Source organism: Arvicola amphibius, chromosome 10 (assembly GCF_903992535.2).
Source record: "Arvicola amphibius chromosome 10, mArvAmp1.2, whole genome shotgun sequence".
In the NCBI taxonomy this organism is placed as follows: Eukaryota; Metazoa; Chordata; class Mammalia; order Rodentia; family Cricetidae; genus Arvicola; species Arvicola amphibius.
The window spans coordinates 116,927,561-116,950,951 of record NC_052056.1 but is presented as its reverse complement, the minus strand read 5'-3'; the positions used below and the strand labels follow the sequence as shown (position 1 = coordinate 116,950,951).

The following is a 23,391-nucleotide window of genomic DNA, read 5'->3' as shown; positions in this document are numbered from 1 at the left end:
GGACGCCCCCACACCCATGAGTGCACAGGCGGTACAGATTATTAAAAAAAAAAATACTGACATGAAGTCAGGAAGGAGTGGTGGGAATATGACCCAATACACTGTGTGCATGTATGAAATTCTCAGAGTTAATAAAAAAAACATATTGAAAAACCAACAAATGAACCGAGAGGAACAGGGGCTGTACCTCAGTGGTAGAATTAGCCTAGCATTCGAGACTCAAAGTTCCATTCCCAGCACGGCTAACTAAATCAAACCAGGAGACAAAGCCACTTATGTCCTGCTGAAGACTGGAACACATGAAGTGACCGGCACTGGAGTTTCAAGGTGTGGGTCCCTGGGTCACTAGTCAGCAGGTGGGGAGGCCCTGGGGAGCTGTTGGAGGGATGGGGAGGGACCGGAGTAGGTGAGTCATCTCACGTGCTCTACACGAGGCGGTGTCCGGTTTGCGAACACTAACTCTACCCTCTCTCTAATGAACGACCCGAGCTGTGCCTTGGGCAGGCTTAGGCAGCAAGCAGGGAAACAATTAGACTTTCCCCTGGAAAACAGCAGTTAAGCCATGGGTACACATGAACGTCACCTTTTCCTGGGGGTGGATATTTTCAAAATGCTGAACGATCTATTATGGTCAGTCACGAACTGAATTCTGAGCTCTGGTCAGAGCCGCTGATTCCCAGCAGACCCTGGGGACATTCTGATTGGTGCTACAAGGGGACCCCAAGAAGGGACTTCAATCTGCCTCTGCTGCTTCAGCACCTGGCTTCTTCCAGACCAGATGACATGGGTACCCTGCTACAGACAGTGGGCGGAGAGGAGGGTCGATGGAGTCTCAAGTTCAGACGCCTTGGTGTGTCTGCACCAGTGAGAACAGAATTTGGCTCAGAGTAGATGCCTGGTGAGCACTTCCCGGGGTGTGGTGGGCAGTGAGAATGAAGGCTTCCACTGCAAAGGACTCTGGGAAAGCTACCTTGTAATTCAGCCCTGAAAACAAATACTTCTCTGTAAAGCCTTTGTGACCAGACTAAGGTGTCCCCGTGTAGGGCCCAGGTCCTGGGTGGGAGGAGGCTGCAGAGGATGCTTCACGGAGGAAATGAACTAGGTCAGTATTTCCCAGAAGGCAATGAGGTTTCTCTGTGGTCAGCCTTCATCTTCTACTTGCCTCAGACTCACAGACATGGGGGTTCCAGAGCCCTCAAGTCCAACCACCAGCTGGATAGGAGCCTGGAAGACAGAGCCCGCTAAGACCCCAAGATGAACGCACAAGGGGTGGGGGCAGCTACTGGCCAGTGAACTCATAGGGTGCTGCCTTCCCCAGGATTCCCCCCTCCCCGCGCAACAAAAGGACAGCACCAGAAAGAGCAGCCTCAGTAACTTGGCACCACAGCCAAAAGGCCCATGACCACATGACAGCCTCCAAGTGCAAGGCAGAAGACACAGAGTCACACCGTCACAGAAAGACACGTTGGTCACAGCAGTGACCCGTTCTTCCTTCTTAGTCTGCCCCGTCAGAACCACTCTCTAAGATGCACGTGACAGACACTGTACAGGAAACGTAGTAAGGACACGTGCCCTGAGGACAGCAGAACTTAGTGGAAGTTTGCTGTGTGAATACAGAAATGGACCGCCAAGGACACGCCTGTGCTTTCATCATGAAGACGGCTGCCTTTGCGTGCCTAGGTTCTACACAGGCGTCCCCCAGCTTTAGAACCGCCATTGTCACTAGTACCAGGTGGTGCCACCATAGAAGACCCTTCCATGGCTACAGAAAGCTCTCCCAGCCAGGAGCTGAGGCTCCACAGCCACAGCCCAGGGGCCAATCAGGAGTCACTTCACATGAGGTAGCACCCTTCCTGCAGTCTGCCCCATGGGCAGGCAGCTGCCCCATACACTGTCCCTCTTGGGGAACAACTTCCCACTGGGAGTCAGGAAGCAGTACAGACCCCGCCAACTGAACCAGTGGCCCTGGAAGCAGGTGCAGAGCTAGGACCTGGCTTGGCCTTCTGTGCCCCAGGACACATGGCATCTGGAGCCGGAGCCTCCCCGCTAAAGAGCAGCTTTGGTGCAGCCGCCTCTCCAGCTCCCCTGTGGGGCCACCCACAGCATGAGCTCTGGGACCAGCAGGTCGTAGGAACACAGCCTTAGATGCCCACCCAAGCTGACTCGGAGACAACCCTCCCTGGGGAGTGTCCAGGAGAGAGGCAGGGACTCCTCCAAATAGCCTCTAGCTGAGCTAGTCCGTCAGCCACCCTTCATGCCTCCTTCAGAGGCAGTGTGGGGGTGCCCTCTGCGATTGCACGACTTGAGAAAGGACACCCGATGACATGTGGTCCCCTGGGGTCTCCCTGAGGTGGATGTGGGGAGAAGAGAGTCCAGGGTGCTGGGAGGCCCGGAAAGGCCTCCAGAGAACAAACTCTGCTGGAAGAGCCCCCTCCTTGGATGCCCAGTGCCCGCACAGAACCAGCTTCCCTCCCACCCAGGGCACGGAGTCCCCACCCGCTACTCACAGGCTCCTGCGAGGCCTCCCCCTGGCATGGTGGTGTCGCCCCTCAGTCCGTGCTCCCCATCTGGAGAGACTGCGGCTCTAATCAGCGGCCCTGCGTGGTGCGGCCGAGCGACTCAGGGCCTTAATTGACACCAGGTGGCCCCTCCCCAGGGGCAGGCTGGGAGGCGGCTCAGCATGGGGCCCAGAGGCCAAGCCCTGGACAGGGATGGAGGGGCGCACCCAGGTTCAGCGTGCTCAGGCTTCCCCTGGAAAGTGGAGAGGAGAGAGGTAAGGGTGGCAGCCCTCCCTCCATCGTACCAGCCAGCTTCCCTAGACTCTGACCTTTCTTTCATTCCAGAGGCTGTGGTGGCTGTGGCAGCTTCTGCCAGGGACGGAGGTAGCTCAGGTTTCCCCCAGCTGGCTGGGATGGCCTGGAGTCAGGATTGCAGCCACGGGTCTTGTGTCCAGGCTGTGCCTGCTGGATCCGAGTATGGCCCTTTACAGTACCACCCAAGAGTCCTGGGAGCTTTAACTGAGCATTTATTATGTGTCAGAACGGATGCCTGTGCTGCCCCCGAGATAGCTCACAAGCTCCACAAGGTGACTACTTAGTTACTATGTTGTCTGTAGATAAAGCAACCGAGACTCAGAGAAGTTAAGTTTCTTCTCCCACGTCACACAGCAGGAGAATCAGCACACACATCTCCCTCAGCCTGACACAGAGTTACAGCTTCTCACCAGATCACCTGCAGTTACGCCACCAGCCCCCTTTGTTTTGGTCAGGTTGCTGCGGCCTTCTCTCCTAGACTCACCTGTGCCACGGTATAAGGGTTCCAGCGTGGAGTCAGGAGTCCTGTGTGACCTCGAGGAGGCTCATCTACCTCTCTGGGCTTTGATGTAGATGCGGTGAACAACAGCTGAGCTGAGCCTTTGGGACTGGGACCGAGAATGGTCCCAGTCACAAAGTGTTCTCTGGCCCACACCCCTGTGCCCTTCCCCAAGCATCCCTACCCCCACCCGTCTTTCTTATTGCTAGAGATTGGAGATGATTGAGATCCTGCTCTGGAGAACCTCGCTTCCCTGCCCGAGCCATGAGAGAATAAATGAGATCCTGCCCAGCACCCGTCTCTGGGCAGTGGCATTTGTTGAACACGTACTGTTTGCGGGACACAAGGGCAGATGTAAGCAGTGTTTACTTGGTGTAGACGGAAATGAAGGTGTGATCCTTTTAAAACTATTATTCATGTATATCAGTGGTAAAGTGTAATTACTTAGGCTACACCCTTGACGAATTGAGACAGCCCTTGTTGTTTGCGTCCTATTTAACAAAAGAACGTTTTGAGCGCCTACTGTGTGCTAGGAGTTATCCCAGGAGCTGAGCCACAGCAGCTGACAGGCTGGCATCCATTTGGACGATTGAGTAATTACTGTATCATTATCCTCAGGCAAGACAGGTTTCCCCACACGTGGCTGAATAACACGCCCGTCTGCTGTGGTCGGCCCCCTCGGGAGCTCCAAAGTGGAGTGTGGGATTCTAGAATGTTCTTAGGTCTAATCCTCAGGGCAGCTGATGGACTCATTTTGGTCTGATTGGCGGGCACCCTGACTGGTGCTCATACCCCTGGCGCAGACCCAGCCTCCACGTGGGACTGGGGAAGATGAGCCGTGACCCAGCTGCCTGACTTGTCAGGTGGAGGCAAGAAGGGAGCAGGCATCTGGCCGGGCTGTCGGCCATGAGGCTGCCAGAGCCAGGTCCTGAGGCAGGTGGTGGGGTAGGAGACCCAGACCTGCCGGGATGACAAGGTCCAGGGCTCAGATGACTGATGGTGGAGTCGCTAGCAAACTCCCTAGAATATTCTAAAAGGAATCACAAGGCAGGCTGCCTGGAAAGAGGAAGAGTTCCCATCCATCTATGGATTCCAGAAACTGGGAGAGATTCCAAAAATCCCGATGACCTCTACCTTCCTCCAGAAATGAGCTTGGATATCATCAACTGACATCTTTGGAGTCATCGTCCACACTGGGCAGGTGCTTTGCTGCCCCTCCCAAGCTCTCCCCTCTCGGGCCAGCCCTAAGCCAGAGCTCTGGTTTTGTTTTCCTCTTCCCCACAGCACCCTAGGCCTGGCATCTTGTAGGTGCTCAATAAAACCCTCCTATTAAAAACAGACTTTTGAAACCTTTGCTTCCAATGTTTCTCCTAAGTCGGAGCAAGCATGTCACCAGTGAGCGGTCAACCTGTCGTTCACATACTTGTTCCCAGTTCAACAGAATTGGCGGGCAGTGGGGCTCAACCCAGGAGAAGCCCCTCTGGGACTAAACACTTTCACAATGCCCCCCCCCGCCCCCGTGTGTGTGTCTGTGTCTGTCTGTCTGTCTGTCTCTCTGTCTCTCTCTCTCTCTTTTTGTGTGTGTGTGCGCGCGCGCGCGCGCGCCCGCACAGTGTACCTGCAGAGGCCAGAAGATGTCGGATTCCCCCAGGAGATGCAAATACAGACTTCTGGGAGCTGCCTGACATGGGTGCAGGGAACTGAACCTGGGTCTTCTGGAAGAGCAGCCAGTGTTCTTAACCATTGAGCCATCTCTCCAACCGTGATGGTTATTTTGTTTGTGTTTGGGTTATCTTTAATTTTTATTTTTCTATTTTTCTTTTTTGAAATAAGGTCTCATTTAGCCCAGTTTCCTTTTGGCCAAGGATGACCTTGAACTTCTGCTCCCCTGTCCTGACGACTGGGATTACCAGAGTGTATCACCGCAGTGGCTTCAGGGCTGCACTTTTGACTAGGTAATCGTCATAGGTGTTGATGATAGTCACAATGACAGCCTTGGCCCTGCATCCACATAGGAGCGGGCACTTGCCAATCATTTCTGTTTCCGTACTGGGAGGAAGAACCTGAGAGCAGAGGCTGCCTGCTCCAAGCACAGGTTATCTGTCCGTCATCTGTCCTCTTGGTGTGCTGGGCAGATGGAGCCTGGACACTCCACTCCAATGCTGGCTGCTAGGGAGTGTGTGTGGGGGGGGGGTCAGGGAGCTGGGATCCAGGGATACACACAGCATGCCTGAACTCAAGTCTATTACTGCTGGTTCTAATCTGAGCCTCCAGCAGAGTGAGGTCGATTCTGTTATGCTCCGCTAGTCACAGACACATCCAGACCCAGCCAAAGGGGTAAAGCAGGTGAAGCTAGTTGAGGCGGAGCCAGGTGAGCAGCCCACCTGTGATGATGGCTCTCTGGAGACTAAGGCAGGAAAGTGCAGAGTTTGAGGCCAGCCTGGGCTACAGAGTTCCAGAAGGCTGGTGTGGGTTACAGAGTGAGAGAGCCTACATGGAAAAAAATAAAAAGATAAATAAATTATGGCAATGTGCTTTAACCCAGTATAAAAAAAATGCTTGAGCCAAATGTAATCAGTACAAAAATTATTAACAAATTATTTTATTTACTCTAATTTCTTTTGTCTTTGAGACATGGTCTGAACTATGCAATCCAGGCTGGTATGAGACTCAAAGACTCCACCTGCCCCTGCTTCTGGAGTGCTGGAATTAAAGGTGTGCTCCACCACGCCTGACATTATTTGATTTCTTTGATGAAGGTCTCACATGGCCAGAGAAGGCTTCCAACTCTATGTGGTCATGGATAACACAGGGATTACATGTATGTAATACAGAGCTGGAGAATTCTCCTGACTGAGAGAATGAGCCGAGGAGGATGTCCTCCACTCCATGGTCAGGTGGTCCTGAGCCCACGGACACCAGGGTGGCACATGCGCTGTTATTTCTGATACCTCACAACACTGGCATGCCGGGCTGGGTGGCCAGGGAACATGCAGGGTCCTGCTGAGACGCAGGCCTTCTCTCGTGGCCCATGTGTGCCCCTACTTACTGTAGATTCTGAGTTTGACCACAGCTTGGGTTTTAGGAGAATGAATTGGGAGTCCTGTGTGACCTTCAACAAGTCCCTCCATCTCTCTGGGCTTTGCACAGTTCCATGACCATCAAAGGGGATCAGTCATCCATTGCAAAAGGCTTGGTGACTGGAACTCACAGGGTATGGCCAGGTAGTCTCAGGGAGGCTATTTCCTGGGACGTTCCCCCACAATCACCCACGTTTCCTAGGGGTGGAATTCATTGCTGCCCTATGAGCCACAGGCTTAGGACACAGAACTGGTTGGAACCAGAGTTCTAGGGGCCCAAACATGGCTTGGCCACAACAGCTTAAATGTCCTTGTACCTTAATTTCCTCAGTTGTAAGTTGAGAATAGCCCCATCCTGGTCCGAAGCACTGCTATTCAGTAGAACTTGGTCCCAGGATAGCAAGTGATTGTCCAGCTTCAGAATGTCATTGAAGGGGTTAGGTATGAATGGCCGGCACACAGTGGCTATTTAGTATCTGGTGACCAGCTTCTTGGCTAGTGGATCTATGAAGATGGTTTGCGGAAGTTGCCCAGTGTCCTCAGCAAAATGCTAACGGGGATTGAGGACATTCCCAAGGCCAGGGCAGACGGTAGCATGTGAAAGGGCCAAAGAAAAGTCTCACATGCTTTGGAACAATAGTTGGTGCTTTGTTCAGAATAGAAAAACGTCCACCAAGCAGGTCAGAGGCTCTGAAGTCCTACCTGCAGAGAGGGGAATAGGGTTCCCTGAATTGCATGTAGCTCTGGTCCTACCTAGCATAGCTTAAAAGCAGCGACTAAAGATTGCAGTCTCGGGGCTGGAGTGTTGATGGGGATCCCAGAACGAGCTGGCTGACCACACTAGTCCAGTGAGAGACCCTGCCTCAAAAAATAAGGTGGAGAAAGACTAAGGCATGCAGACATCCTGTGTCAATATCTGGTCTTTCTGGCACATCTGTGAGTGTGGCTGCCACGCACCACGCCCCCGTGTCTGCGTTCGATGCGCTTTTACCCAGTTACCAAGTTTCGGGCAAGGGGCTGGAGACAGAGAGACAGAGACATGGGTCATTCTCGAATTCCCCAAGAATGCCCCCTTTATTGTGTTCAGGGGCAGATTATATAGAGATAGCCACGCCCCAGCCAAACCCACCAGAAACCACTCTCCTGCCATCAGGAACTCCTGAAGGTCTCGTGCCCAGAGCAGCTGTAGGCACTCAGATCAGGGGATTACAAGAAATTCAGGATCTGGGGTCTCACTGCTCCCAACATGTGGCCATGGGGATTGTTATGTCCAACCACATCTTTCCAGAGAAGTGTATTTGTGGCTCCCCATGTGGATGTTGCTAGCCTGTGCTGTGGTGGACTTTGCAACCCCTCTGTGAAAGGCTGGGTTGTCTGACCAATGCTGGCCAGTGGAGTATTGGCAGCTGCCATTGGAGGTAACAGTCTGCATGTATTTTTGTGTTTTCTGGTCTGGCTCTCATGTCCATATGAACACATATGGAATGACTTTCAGTCTGACCTTGAACCTGACCAGAAGCCCCGAAAGAGCCTCTCAGAGGAGCCCAACCTAGACTCGCAGCCCAGATGCATGAAGATAAATTCTCATTGCTATAAGCTGTAGGGTTAGGTGGGTATTTTGTTACGCAGTATCATCCTGGGAGTTAGCAACCATCATTAACCTCGCAGGCTTCCTTCGATGCAACAGACAACAGCAGAATTCAGACCGGTAGTGACAGCAGTTGATGCAGTAATTCTCAAATTCTTTATTGGCATAAATAACTCAGACATTGGATTCGCACTAAACATTGCACTAAACACAAGAAACAACAGGCTTGCCAGCTCATAAGCTCACAGACTGTCCAACAGCCCAGGTTAGAAATACTTTTGTGAGAAGTGTAGAAAACTTTATAAATGATCTGTACAAATATACACAGTGGACCATCCACCCACCCGTCTGCCAATCCATCAGTCTATCCACCTATCCATCCAGCTATCTACCTACCTGCCTATCCATCCATCCTTTCATCCAACATCAACCTATCCATCATCCATCCATCCATCCATCCATCCACCCATCCACACATCCATCAATATAACCATTCACCCATCCATCTACTCATCCACTAAGCTGTCCATTCATCTATCCATCCACCCACTCACCCATCCATCCATCCATCCATCCATCCATCCACCAAACCCATCCATTCATCTATCCATCTACCCATACACCCACTCTGCTTGTTTTCTTGGATGGCATCTACATCAAATATTCTTTCCCAGCAACATGTTGGCAACAAGTAAAAGAGACAGAGAATAATACAGATCTAGAAAGAGGAAGAGACAGTGGTCCAGAAGGAAATGGGAAACCTAGGTCATACATCAGCTCATTCTGCAACAGTCAATACAGACAGACATGGAGAAAACAGTGTGGGCCTGAGGTCCGCAGAGGGCTGTACAAGAATTAGTCTTTATATATATATACACATATATAATATATATAGCATTTATAGGTATATATACTTTGTTTAGAAAAAGACAACAGAGTAATTTACAAAGAAAGCCATTTTTTTACAGTGAGGGATTCTCCTCAAGTTGGTGACTTGGAGAGTTGTCCACCTGTTGGGACATGCGACAGAAGGGTCTATAGAGCAGACCGCCATGAAAGACCAAAAGTCGGGGAAGTAGGAACAACAGATCTGGAGTGGGGAAGTGGGCTGTAGAGTCTGGCCTGCCATAGCAAGGCTGCTTGCCTGTGGAGCCAGACTTGTGTGTCCCCAATGACGGCCTTGGCTTTGACCTTGGGGCTGTGGGACATGAGGAAAAGCTTCCTGCTTCTACAAAGGCCTTTGATGGTCAGGGCAGGGTCTTTCTGGAGATTTCTTGGTTCCCTCTGTTAGGTTGCCAACCCTCTGTACCCCGAAGCTGTTTCAAGCTGTTCCTCAGGAGATCCAGTTGTCCCCAGGTCATCAGCATCTAAATGGGTGGGAGACGCCTACCACCTCTCTGTCTCAGCTGCAAGTGCCCAGGGTATCCTGAGAGGTACGCTATGGGGTGAGGCGTTCATTTGGGTTCCGAGATGTCAGAGACTGGGGGGATAAAGGAGCCACTGTTTATTGACAGCAGCCATCTACATGGGAACCAGCAAAGATGGAGGGTTAAGGGCTTTGTAAAGCTAAGAAAGTCCAAAGCATGCTCCTGCCGAGCCCAGGACACGGAGCTGGTTGGCGAGGTCACCGTCAGCCAGAGGAAGTAGAGAGAGAAGTGTGAGTTGGAGAAACAGGTCTGAGAGCCCCCACCCCAGAGAGTTCTATAGCTGGGCCAAGGTGCTGTTTTCTGTGCCTCCACGGAAGAAACCCCACCTACCAAGAGAGCTAATGCATTCTCTGCTACACTTTAGGCCCCATTACAGAGTCAGTCTGGGACTCTCTATGGCCCCTGGGTTATGTCAGCCTCTTCGATAACAAATAAGCATTTTGCCCGTCACATTTACTGTTTCTCTAGAGGATTATGTAGGGCGTGAGGGAGTCTTTCCATCAACCCGTCTCCACGCTCTTGTGTGTCCTTGATGTCTCCAGTGGCCCCCGTGTGGAGGGAAGCACAATTGTCCACAGGAGGGGGCACGGCCTGACTATCTGTGGTGGGTCTTCCTAGCGTGTTCCTCTAGGTCTGCGGGTCAGTGGTGGACACAACAGAGCTCTGTATGAGAGGTGGCGAGAGAGCATGATGGAGAAACCAAAGCAGACAAGGGCCGATGACTAACCCATGTACAGCAGAGACACCCATGAATTCAATGCTCCACCCTGGGCAGGATGAGGATGGGGGGGTCATTGACCCTCAGGGAACAGAGTCCCAGTGGCCCAGCTTTTTATCCCAGGAGGCCCTTGGTGGCCACGTGTGTCAAATTCCAAAGCACTCACCAAGCTCCAGTCTCTTGCAGTGCCCACTTCCCCTCTATTTCCTCCTCCAGTTCTGGGCCGCTGGCTCCCCTGAGTCTGATTAGAGATGTGATACAGAGACTTTTCCATCGGCCACACCCAGATCAGGGACAGAGTTGTCACATTCTATTACTGTGTTTAGTGGCTGTTTCTCCACCAGGGACAGGAGGAACAAGGGTTCAAGGCTAGCCTGGGCTACAACAGGAACCCAAGAAGTGACTAGGTCTAAGGTCAACAGCGCCAAGATTAATAGATGTCTAATTTGGTCAGTCTGACCTTCCTGCTTCCTCTTCCTCCTTCAGACCTCAGCTTCACCTCCATACATGGACCACTGCCCACACTCATGTGCACTCATGGCCCCTGCGAGGTCCCCCAGTCATCTGTACAGCACAGACATCTATTTTTGGGATGGGCTGTTTCCTGGGCATTGCCCGTCATGGTAGAGTCCCCTCTTGCATCCCTGGACCTAGCATTCCTCCTATCCTGGCACCTGCAGTGGGTGATGGAGAGAAGTCAAGACATTTTAAGACACGAAGACAATAGCCAGGCTGGGATTTTTCCTTTGAAGTCACAGAAAAGAAAACTAAGTATTAATTTGAACCATCAGACTTTCAAATCTAAGAATCCACAATGTAAATTTCCCATAGCCACAAGCAATGGCTGCCAGCTCCATGGCTAAGTCCATGAGAGCTACTTTTCATTCTTCCTCAGCACATGGGCAAGAGATGAAGAGGGGGACCAAGCAAGGTCCTACTGGTCACCACATCGATTATCAGCAGCATTTTAAGGATTCAGGAGTAGAGTGAATTTGGGGTCCGCTAGGACCTCAGAGGCCATTTGGGTTAAAACTTGATTTTGAGTCTCCCATACAGGCAAGAGACCAAAAGGTAGTTAGGGTCAGGTTCTTTTTCCTCAGCACCTTACGTATCCTGACTTTCCTGGCTGCACTTCAGACCTCCTTCCTGCACCTGGGCCTACCACTCTGCCTGCAGCTATCTTTCCCGGTGTCCATCTTTGGAGCTACCAAAGTCCAGCTGTTTTGTGGTGGGGAAGCTGTCCCAGAGAATAAATTATTCTCTCCAAGAATCAAACAGTTTACTAAAGGGTACCAGCTACAGGGCTTTTAGGAAAGAATTCCTTTCCCAGCTTGTTAAATCCCCTAATTGGAAAGTAAATCCTATACAGGCAGACTATCCATTGAGAGAGCCCATGTGACTGGGTTTCTGGAAAGTTCTGAGGCATACGTTCTAATGCCACCATTGATCGTTAGAATGGGCTTTCTGAGGGACCTATCCTCCCTTTCCAGCATGAATAGTCATATTTGGGGCTTACCTGGCTAATACTCTATCGGTGTAGTTGAAAGGTGTGCTGAAATTGACTAGTAATGTCTGCCAAGGGTAGAGGAAGGGATGGCAATGATAGAGATATTACACATTCACTCTCCTTAGTCTAGATCTTCATTATTTTAGATCCAATATACACAGACCTTTCTAGGTCCTCATCCCAATGAGCTTATTGCTGTGCCCACATGGCCCACTTTTACCAAGCACATACTAAGTCTATGACTTTCAGGACTCAAGGACAGGATGTGGTGTCATGCGTAGGACTGAGAAATAGCCCAGGGGTTCTGGGAAATCTATCTGGGGGAGCCAGGGTGACACCTTCACACATAGGGGAATTGCTGGAGAATGCTAGGGTGTGAGTCGTGTCCCAGGGCCTCCTGACGGGCTCTGATTTGAAGCAGGGTGACGTAGGTGTATTACTTCAGATGAGGTCACACTTGAGTAACGGGATGTGATAGGTAACCTTGACTGTCAACTTGACAGAATTAAGAGATACTTTTCAAGGGAACAGCAAGGCACCTCTGGGTGTCTGAAGACAGTTTGATATCTCTGACATAATCTACAATGAGGCCCCTGGATGGATTCACAATGCCACACTCAAGGGCAGGAGGTGGGTCCCAGCCGAAGGAAGTAGGCCTGTGGGGACATGGCCATGAGACATTTTACGCTGACCCCTCCCTGTACTGCTCTCTCTCGTTCTCTCCTTCCTATTTGCCATGAGGAACCCCCCTCCTCATCCTCATCCTCATCCACCATGATGAACATGCTCCCCCTCCTCACCTTCACACCACAATCATGGTCTGCCTCAAGACAGGCCCAGGAACACAGAGCCAGGCAGCTACAGACTGAGCCCTCTGAAACTGTGAGTCAAAATATATAATAATTCCTCCCTTATGTTGCTTCTCTGAGGCATTTGGTTAGAGTCACAAGAAAAATAACGCATACACAAGTGTCCCGGTTCATCAGGACTGGGACCACATAGAAGAGCCACACAAAGGTAGATATGCAAAGAGACCAGTGTGGCCACCGCCACAAGCCAAGGGGTGTTGAATTCATCACGTGCCAGCACGTGTCAGGAGGCAGCAAGCAAACGCTGGCAAGTTCTGACGGGATGGACATTTTGTTTTGGACTTTGGATCGGGAGGATGGTGAAAAGTCTCTTAGTGTGTGGTAGTTTTTGCCACAGAAGCCAACATAGCAGCAAAGGGAGGCTTGGTTTTACCAGGATAACTCTTGCAACAAGACCAGTTGCCAGGAGGGTGGAAGTGTAATGAGGACTGGCAAGACAGACAGGAAGGGTCTGTTTGGGGACTCAAGTGTGGGGCCAGTGTGGAAACAAAAAGCCAGAGACGGGAAGCCTGTGGGTATTGAAACCCACGGCCTCAGTCACCTCCAGGGTCTTGGTACAGAACTGAAGGGTGACTTCCCACTCAGTTCTCATGCTGAGTCTTTCCTCAACATCTCCTGGTGAAGCTCTCAACATCACATCCACAGAAAGCATCTTTGAAGAGGTCAGAGGGGTAGGGACCCTAAGCAAGAAGAAATGCAGTGTTCTTAGTAATCATAGGAAAAAAAAGACACCAGAGACAAGAGATGGCAAGAAGGCACGGCGGAGACACCCAGATCTGGGAGAAGTGAGTGTGTGTTGTTTAAGCCAGCCTGTGCCTGTGCTAGCATCTCTGGCTGATCAAGGCAGCCTTGAAGTCTAGCTAGCCAGGCATCCTGCACCTCTGATGCCGAGACATGACACTGCTGCCCAAAAAGGAAGCCACCAAACAACACCAAAAAAAAAAAACCAAACCAAAACAAAACCCCTTAATGTTTTCCATACACTGCTCATTCACAGTTGTTGTGGGGTGCAGGCAGTCTGTGGGTGACAGTTGGCACATGTGATAGCTCACAATCGCCTCAAGGGCTTGATTCACGGTGCTGGCAGACGTAACGCCTGGCCACAGCCAAGACGTTGCCTGTCCCTTCTCGGCTTTTGCACCTCTGTAGGCTGCTTCTCACAGCCTCCGGTCCCTGCTACTCCGGTTGGTTTATTCCTCAGTAAGACAGCTCACTGAATCGTAAGTCAGCCATGTTGGCCCCTGACCAAGCAACAATATATTTTGACTCTATGGGTCCCGGGGTCTGTCTTTCAAATAATTTTGTCATTGATGGGGATAATTCAGGACTGATGGGAAATCTGAATTGCATCGAACTTTCCTGAGTCATATTTTTCTTCTTTAGATGATCTTTTCATCCTCTGTTACAAAGGATGTAAAAACCACTTTGCAGCCTGGAGCTCCTTGACCTCAGGTTAAGTGTGTGGCACTTGCTTGATGTGTGCACCTCAGGAGACCATGTGCAACTAGGGACAAGGATTATGGGAGGTGGGGGGAGGCTGGTTTATGCATATTTGGGGAGCTATGCAGTGTGTGAACATGGGCTGGGAGGTGCCAAGTCTCCTAAATTTACAAAAATTACTTTTCAAGACAAGGCCTTATGAAGCCCAGGGTGGTCTCAAGCTCACTATATAGTCAAAGATGACTCTGAGCTTCTGATGCTCCTGCCGCTACCTCTTGTGTATGGAACTTAGGCATGCACCATGATATCTGGTTTGTGTGGTACTGGGGATAGAACTCAGGGCTTTGTGGTATCAGGCAAGTACTCTACCCAACTCCTGACCTAAGTATCCTGAATATAGCCACCTACCTAGCAACACCCATCTAGCATTCCTATTGGCCAAGAAGTCAAGATGCTACAGAAAACAAGGGGACCGAGCACTGGACAAGCTGATTCTCCCCCTCTGACCAGTAAGAGAGAACATGAGCCGAGCAATCCAAGGGGCCCCTTGGAGTTTCTGGTTTAGCTCTGGGGATGGAGACACAGGAGATGTCTCCAGACAAGGCTAGAAAGGACTTGTCACCTCTAAAACCTGTGCCTTGAAGGATTTGCAACATGAGGCAGGGACAGAAGCCATTTGATGTTAGTGGAGTGGGTAGCTGGGGTGACTGTACAGAGTGAGGGGCTGGACGGGCCTGCAGTTAAAGGGGAAATGCATCTAACTACACGGCTCCTCTCTTTTGGCTCAGTGCAGGGTAGAGGAACAGATCAGCCTCAGACACTTCCTCAGGGAAGACACTGAAATTCTTTGTCCCAGGATTTAAGTGTTTGTACATTAAGAAGCTGCCGGCAAGCCAGGGCCTGTGAGGAGAGGAAGGGAGGAAGCCAGGGAGGGATGGAACCTGACCGGAGGCACAGGTCTCAGTGGATGTGGAGGTGAGGAAGGAGCAAGAGTGAAGAGGTGACACCTGACCGACCCAGACCTAGGCTCACGGGACCCAGGTACCGTAAGCGGAAGAGTGGCTTAGGAGCCAGGAAGGTCAGGACTCTCCCTGTACCAGTCAAGTCCTTAATCACAAATGGGTCTTCACAAAGTCTATGTAGCCCAGGCTGTCCTCGAACTTGTTATCCTCCTGCCTCAGCCTCCACAGTGATAAGATTACAGGTAGGTTGGCAGCACACTTTGGTTTTTTAAGTCTGTGATCCTTCACAGAGTCATGGGCCCAGAATAGGACAGAACCCTGGGAGCTAGGTGACAAGTCAGTCTCTCCTTGTAAAGAGATGCCTTCCTCTGACTTCCCTGGGGAACCTGGAACTGTGAGGAAATCTCCCTCTCTGGCCTCTACTGGGTCATTATTGGCAAACAGCAGAAGCAGGTGAGAGGCTTCCAGCGCGTAGCGACACTTCTGGTTCCCAGTGGCTCAGCCCTCCCTGGCCCTCTCTTCTCTTACTTTCTCTCTTGATACAAAGGCATGTGACAGACTGGAGTTTCATGGAACAAAGAGGTCCTGATGGGATTAAAGAGAAAGGAGGAACTAAATTCTAGGTGTCTAGTATGTTGCTGGGGGCAGGTCTCAGCGCAGCCCTGTCCACAAGGATGGGTTCCAGAGGGGGCTTCTTAGATGAGGACGCAACTCCTGATAAGAGCAGTCCTTAGAGATATGCCTTGGGACATGAGTGAGCATGTGTAAAATGTCTCCAAGATGCATGAATGCTGAGACAGAGACACAGATGTCACCAGGATAGAGATGTTCACATGGAAGCAGCTTTGTGTTGGGCCCCAGGTCCTCTGGCACAGGTAGAGGGAGCTTTGCAATGGGGTTTGAGAACAGCCCTGCAAAGGCTTGAGGGTGCCGTAGGGTAAGTCTCCCTTGAAGTGTGACCCCGTCAATCAATCTTCCTGTTTTGCAAGCAGGCTTGGCCCCAGGGTGTGCATCCAATAGGGCCACCAAGGAAGGGGATGATTCTGGATGTTTGTTTGGATTTCTCTATCCTGCTACCTCTGCTAGTTCTCTGCTTGGGGACAGCTTTTCTTCTCGCGTCAAGTCTGATCACTGAGGACGGGACTTTGCGAACATGATCCGTGACCTCAGGGCACTCCTTTCTGTTCACTCCCTACCACCTCTTCTCAGCATCCCTCAGGTGGGATTCTGTGGTGGGGGAGGGGTGGGGCAGAACAACACAGACCAGAAGCGCTTCCGTCTCCAGCGGGGAGAGAAAGACAGCGTGGCAGATGGGCTGAGTGGGCAGAATAGGTGAGCGGCACAGGGCCACAGGGCCCTGAGTGGGGAATCCACTTGGAGGACTCAGCACCAGGCCAGAGCAGAGACCACAGAAGCTCCACATATGCCCTTCATCCTCAAGCCCTGACAAGGAACGCAGCGGGTGAGAGTCAGGGAGACCTTTGTAAACAGCTATCCGCACACCCATGCAGCCTGCTATGTCTACCCAGGACCTGTAGCCATCACCGTGGGAGAACCAACTCCAGCAGGGTCAGCGCTGAAGAGAATGTACCAGAACCCTCTTCCCACAGCTCCAGTTCTCAGGCCTCAGACTTTGGGGGTGCCATGAATGACGGCCCGCTATAAAAGACCTCCAGATGTCCTATCAGCTGAGAAGCTATGGTGTTCTCCAGTTGCCCAGGCGAGGGTGGGCAGTGAGTTGAGTCACAATGATGTTCTTAGAAAACAGGATGAAGGTGAAGCGAAGGATGGTCCCCAGAGAGACCCCTGTGCTAAAAAGACACAGAGAACTGCCTAGTGTCCTTTGGAGCTGTGCGCCCAGGGGCTAGCAGTCACTTCCAGCTTGGAATGGGGCCTCCGAAAACAGAGGTTCACAAGCTTAGCCCACCTCTCTCACTCTGACCTTGACCTGGGAGCCTTTGACTCAAGGGAGTAGGCCTGCCGTTCCTGCTTCCATCCCTGCCCTGCGTTCTGGGATAGCACAGCTGGGACACTCCATAGCTGGGCAGGCTTGTCCGGGTGCAAAGAAACACATGTGCGCGGAGAGTCTGTCCACAGGGCCGTGTGCCTCGGTCTCCACAGCCCGGAGGGGTGGTGTTCAGTCAGCGGCTCTCTGTACCTGCACTGGACCCTCACTGGTCCAGTCTGATCCTAGCTCAGGGGTCCCTGATACTGCCTGAGTAAAGGGGTGCAGGTCCAAGATGCTGTCAGCCTCCGTGGTCTTCACGCCATCACACGGTCCCCCAGGCTGGGCTGTTTCGGGACCCCCCTGGTGGTGAGCCTGGGCCTCCTGAGATGGCAGAGGGCAGAGCAGGGAAGAAGAGGCGGTTTGGGGGTGATGCTGGCCCATGTCCATGGTCACAGTCTGGAAGGGAGAGAGAAGAAAGGGTGAATAAGAAAGATATGGGTCCCATCATGCCATCTTTTGTATGCTAACACCTTGTCAGAGAGTGACTTCCAGTGGGCTCCCTGTCTTTTCCAAGCAGAAGGGTTTTCTACTGATGAAGGCCCTAATGTGCGTTGGACTCTGGACTTACTGTGGCCTATTCCTGACTTCATTTTAGCCTGGAGGGGTTTAGCTGTGTGCATTTTGTATCCTTTTTCCAAATCAAAGCTGAGGATCAGGGAGGTTGTGTGGTTTGCCTATGGGTGCACAGCTAAGAAACATCAGGGTCAAGATTTGAACAGAGAACTCGCTCATGACAGCAGGTAGTCCAGTGTGTAGGCTTGGACAAGTTTGACCACTGATGTGAGAGCAGACCCGCATAGCGGATTTTTAGCGACATTGGCAGACCCTCATGATCACGCGTGTCCCCTTTAGCATGGGCTCTGATTCCACCACAGGCCTTCAACACACACAGGATGAATCACGATAAAATGTAATGGAAAATTCCACAGGATTTCTAGCATCGTGGGGCACAGGACCACAACTTACCCTGTATCTTTAGTCTCTTCAGTCTGTGTCTAGAGAAGAACCTAGAAAACAAGGCTTCCTGCCTCCTCCTGGCCCCATCAGTGAGTTGAAGCCCTTCTGCCCAGGGGCCACTGGGTGCTGGCCCAAAGGACCTTTGAGTGTTACAGCTCCAGATAAGCTGGGCACTCTTAGAAGGCAGAGTGACACCCGTCTGAGCTGCCTCCTGCCTGTTGAATTCATGGCTGACTCGTCCAAGGCTGTTACTCCCTCCTGGCACAGTGTGGTGGCCAGGGCAGAGTGAACATTGGTTGTCTGAGGTGCCTCAGATAACCCACAGTATCCCTGCTATGTGTTTCACTGCCCTCACCGTTCAGAGCATGAAACTGTAGCTCAGAGAAGCCAACGGATGTGCCCAAGTCACAAAGCTATCCATGGCAGGGAGGAAATTCCGACCTGTGTCCCCTGTTGTGGACTCTGCATTCTTTCTAATTGCCCAGGAGAAGGGTAGCCCCAGGGTGAGAAGAGAAGAGACGAGCAGAGGCAGGGCTGTCTCCACACGCCCATCTCCTGGGACCCATGGGGTCCCCTCATCTACACATCTGTGTGCAGACATGCCTGGTGAGCAGACAGGGCAATGTTAAATGTGGGTGTGCATGGGTCCTCGTGTGCCATGCAGCTATGTAACGTCTCATGTTTGTATGTGAATTTGCCTACGTGAGCAGGCTTTAGGGTGTACTTCCATTCAATGCTCCTATGTACGGAGGTGTGTGTATGTCTGAGCGCTTCTCTCTCTCTCTCTCTCTCTCTCTCTCTCTCTCTCTCGTGTATGTATGTGTGTAGATTTGTGTGGAGTCTGTGTTCACATGTGTGTGTATACCTGAGCTTGTGTGAGCTCACTTGGGAGTACCTAGGACAGCGATAGGAAATGGGGCCCCCCCCAGCAGCCTCCCTCTCATCTTCCAGGGAGAGCATGGTGACAGGCCTGGGGAGGGGGACTGCGGGGTGAGATACACGTTCCTGGTCTTGGGAAAGCAATGGATCTACAGTTAAGGCAATGGCAAGGAGGGGCATGGACCTTCCTAAGAAGGAAGAGGCTGCAGAGGACGATGAACAGCTGGGAGCCCTTCCTGTCTCAGACTTTTTGCAATGGAGGATGCTGGGAGCTGAGATCTGCCACGAAGCGGGCAGGTGCTGGCCCAGGTAGGAGGGGCCCTGCCAGTCAGGTTCCACAGAGGAGCCCTCAGTCACATGACAGCTGCTTAGACTGAGACATCATCTGTCATCGGGAAGAAATAAGCCAGAGGTCACTGTGCCAGTCACAAGCAGACGCGAGGGCCCCAGTGTCATTACAGGCTCCCCTGAACAGATGTTGGTAGGGAAGCGTGGTGCCTGGGTGCTGGGTATGTGGAGTAGGGCGGGCTGAGGAAAGGGTTGGAGGAGGAGACCAAAAAGGAAACAAAGGTCAAGGGGTAAAAGGTCAGAGGGCAAGGCAGTGGGGAAGACGCTGAGGGAAACACATACTCAGCAGACTTCCAGAAGTGCCCGGGGTGCGACAGGCGGCGGTTTCGCTTTGGCAGTTTCTCTAGCATGTCCATGAGCTTGGTGAAGGTGGGCCGCTCTTCCTGTTCAAAGGCCCAGCAGAAGAGCAGGATATCCTAGAAGAAACCAGTGAGCTGTGAGTGGACCTAAGTAGGGACTTTATTGAGTCCTCATCTAAGCCTCAGTAGGAGGGCATTGTTCTGGGGCTGGCCATCTGTCCACTCTTCTGCCCACTTCACATCCCTCCATTACCCACCCTTCCATCCTCCCACTCAGTAGTGACTATCCATCTACCCCTCATAAACACAGCCATCCCACCCACCCATCCATCCCCCTACCTATTCATCCACCTACTCATCCATGCATTCGTCCATTCACCCATCCACCCATCTACCCATCCACACACTCATCCATCTATCCATCATCTTGTTGCCAGCTACCAGCCACCTACCCACTCATATACACAGACATCCCACCCACCCACCCATCATCTACCCATCCACATACCCATCCACCCATCTACCTACCCATCTATCCATCATCCGGTTGCCAGATACCAGCCACCTACCCACTCATATACACAGACATCCCACCGACCCACCCACCTGTCCATCCACTCATTAACTACCACCCACCTACTCACTATATACACAGCCATCCTACCCATCCATCCATCAACCTGCCTACTATCTATACATCCATCCACATCAACTCAACCATTAATCCTTCATCTAGCATCTACCATTCATCCATCACCCATCCACACCACCATCCATTTTCCAAAATACACCCATCCATCCATCCTTCCACATGAACCCACGCTTCTTCATTTACCATCCATCCGTTCATACACATATAAATTATCCACTCTCTCATCTATCTATCTACCTACCTATCTATCATCTATCTATCATCTATCTATCTACCTACCTATCTCTATCTATCTATCATCTATCTACCTACCTATCTATATCTATCTATCTCTCTCTCTATCTATCATCTATCTATCTATTGATCTATCTCTATCTATCTATCTCTATCTATCTATCTATCATCTATCTATCTCTATCTATCATCTATCTATCTACCTACCTATCTCTATCTATCTATCTATCTATCTATCATCTATCTATCATCTATCTACCTACCTATCTATATCTATCTATCTCTCTATCTATCTATCTATCATCTATCTATCTATCGATCTATCTCTATCTATCTATCTCTATCTATCTATCTATCTATCTATCTATCATCTATCTATCATCTATCTATCGATTGATCTATCTCTATCTATCTATCATCTATCATCTATCATCTATCTATCTATCTATCTATCTATCTATCTATCTATCTATCTATCTATACTTATCTATCTATCTATCATCTATCTACCTATATACCTATTATCTATCTATCTATTTATCTATCTATCTATATCTATCTATCTATCTATCTATCTATCTATCAATCATCTATCTATCTATCTATCATCTATCTATCTATCTATCTATCTATCTATCTATCTATCATCTATCATCTATCTATCATCTATCTATCTATCTATCTATCTATCTATCATCTATCTACTCACCACCAGATATCTATCACTCGTCATCCACACAATATTCCATCAATTATCCATCTAGCTACTGTCCACAAAGCATGAATCCTCATACATTCACTTATTTCTCTTCTTCTGCCATCTAGCTACTCACCCATTCACTTTATCCCCCATTCTCTCCCCTCCCCTCTTCTCATTTACTTGATTAACAATTCTAGTAATCTAGGGAGGCTCGTGGCAAGGAGGCCTGAGATATATGGAGACCAAAGAAGCTCAACGGAGTTTCTTGACATTTTTCTTAAAAGTGAGGGATAGAAGGAAATCCTAAAGTCTCTAGCTATATCCCACTCGATTAGCAGATGCCCCTCAAAGTTACAGAGGAGAAAGGCCAATTTTCACCATATCATTGTCCAGGAAGAGGAGTCTGAGGGCAAGTGGTCATGTTGAACACCTGAGGGAATTACTGCTTCCCCAACTTCTGACCAAAAGAGAGGATTCTCCCCATTGTGTTCAAGAGGAAGAGTACTATTTACCATCAGGTTTCTTGGTGTCCGTCTAGCATACTCTGAGTTAGACAATGGCTTAATACTATTGTTGGATGCAAGTAAAAATAAGTGCTAATACTGTTTGTGATATTTTGATGACTATTTTTTTAAAAAGTAACAAACCAGGTATTCGCTGTTTTTATCTGAAGCAGCAATCCATTTCCATGACCAAGTGTTACTGTGCCCCTAGTGGCAGGTACCTGGAATTGCAGGCATAGTGCTGATACTTTGCCCTAAATTCGCCTTGCTCCAAGCAAGTCACTCTCTGGGAAAGCCTCTATAGCTGTCACACACAGGACCAAGAAATCCCAGGACTGTGTCTGCTTCTCTCCTTGTCCCCTAGACACAGCCTCTCATGGAACTTACCGAGATTTCTTTTCCCATGCCAATCTGGCTGAGGTTGGGTTTCATGCCTGCGCCCATCTGCCAAATTATTGCCTCTGCTGGTTGGGTCTTGAATGGCCACTCCCTGGCGTGGAGCTCATACCAGATGGTGCTGTCAGGCAGTGGACACAGTTAATGAGGCATTGCTGTGGTGTGTCATTTGTGACCCAGGAACACCCTCTTCACCCACTGTACGAACAGTGGTAGCCTCCTGGCTAGTCACTCCCTTTGCAGTCTCTCCCCAAGGGGCTGCTGTTATGTCTAAAACCCTCTTGAAGTTAGTCATTAGGTTTGTTGCCCCAGGATGCTTTTACTGAGGCCAGGAGGGATACAACTCTACCTGAATCATTTAACACAAGGTGGCAGCCATTTCTGACCTTGTACTCACAACTCTAGGAAACAAATGCTTTGGATACTTTATTCACGAGGTTGCTCTCTATGGCCTTACGTAAAATACTGAAAAGGGTAAACATAGCCTAACATCTCAGTAGTAACCAGCAGATGTATGTACTATAGCAACTCCTTAAAATGAAACAGCCGCCACATTATCTTGAGACTATTTGCAAGACATTTTGCTGGCATGAAAAATCCTCAGTAGATCACGCTAGGTGTGGAAAACAGGAGGAGTGTATGCAGGTCTTTAAAAATCACCACATGCGCATGGATGGGGAAGCTCATGAAAGCCAACAACGTGCCGATGAGGAGCAGTGGGATGGGGAGCCTTGACTCCCATAGCTGCTCACGGTGAGGATGAATCACAGTGTGGACCGGCAGAAAGAAACATGTAAAGACTGTGACGTGATGCGGACAGGCTTAAGTCTACACTAGTGGGAAGATGCAGTACAAGCCACGCCCCTTCTCTCTATGCCCTCGGAAGGGTGGCTATGTGGGACACCAAGCATCTGGACACAGTGCTAGGATTACTTCACAGATATTTGCCATGCCACACGTCCCGTAAATCACGATGCACTATAGGGAGAAAGGGTGCCAGTGGAGATCTTGGCCGCGGATGAGGTGATGGCCGGTTGGCACATAATTGCCAACATGAAGCGCCATCAGTGGTGAGGATGGTGGCAGATGACTTTGGGGAGGCTCGCATGTCACTGCGGCCAACGACCTGTGTTCTCTAAGAAGCAGGTCTCTCATCTCAGGAAATATCACAATAAAAATGTTTCCTCTTCCACAAAGAGACTTCTGGGCTTCCTTCCTCTTCTCTTTTCCAGAGACAGGTGTTCTCTGTATAGCTCTGGCTGTCCTGGAACTCCCTTTGTAGACCAGGTTGGCTTCAAACTCACAGAAATCCGCCTGCCTCTGTTTCCCAAGTGCTGGGATTAAAGGCGTGCGCCACCACCACCCAGCTTCTCTGGGTTTGTCTTTAAGGAACACAAAGTCACTCTGGCATTCTCTTGACTGACCAAGAACGGTGTTAACTCAAGTCTTCACAGGCAAGTTTATCTTATTTAAAATTCTGTTTTATTTTTAATGAAGTGTATATGGGGGGGT

At 50.4% G+C, this 23,391-nt stretch overlaps 1 protein-coding gene across 1 annotated transcript in view; it reads right to left on the bottom strand.

Annotated features, from left to right (window-relative positions):
• Positions 1-17,056: 17,056 nt before the first annotated feature.
• Ksr2 (kinase suppressor of ras 2) overlaps positions 17,057-23,391 on the bottom strand; it is a 351,922-nt gene continuing 345,587 nt past the window's right edge. Inside the window, exons 18-20 of the mRNA XM_038346040.1 lie at positions 21,871-22,000; positions 19,378-19,511; positions 17,057-17,307 (exon numbers count right to left, since the gene is read on the bottom strand). Coding sequence (XP_038201968.1) covers positions 17,301-17,307; positions 19,378-19,511; positions 21,871-22,000 — 271 coding nt within the window. The 3' untranslated portion in view covers positions 17,057-17,300. The remainder of the gene's footprint in view (positions 17,308-19,377; positions 19,512-21,870; positions 22,001-23,391) is intronic.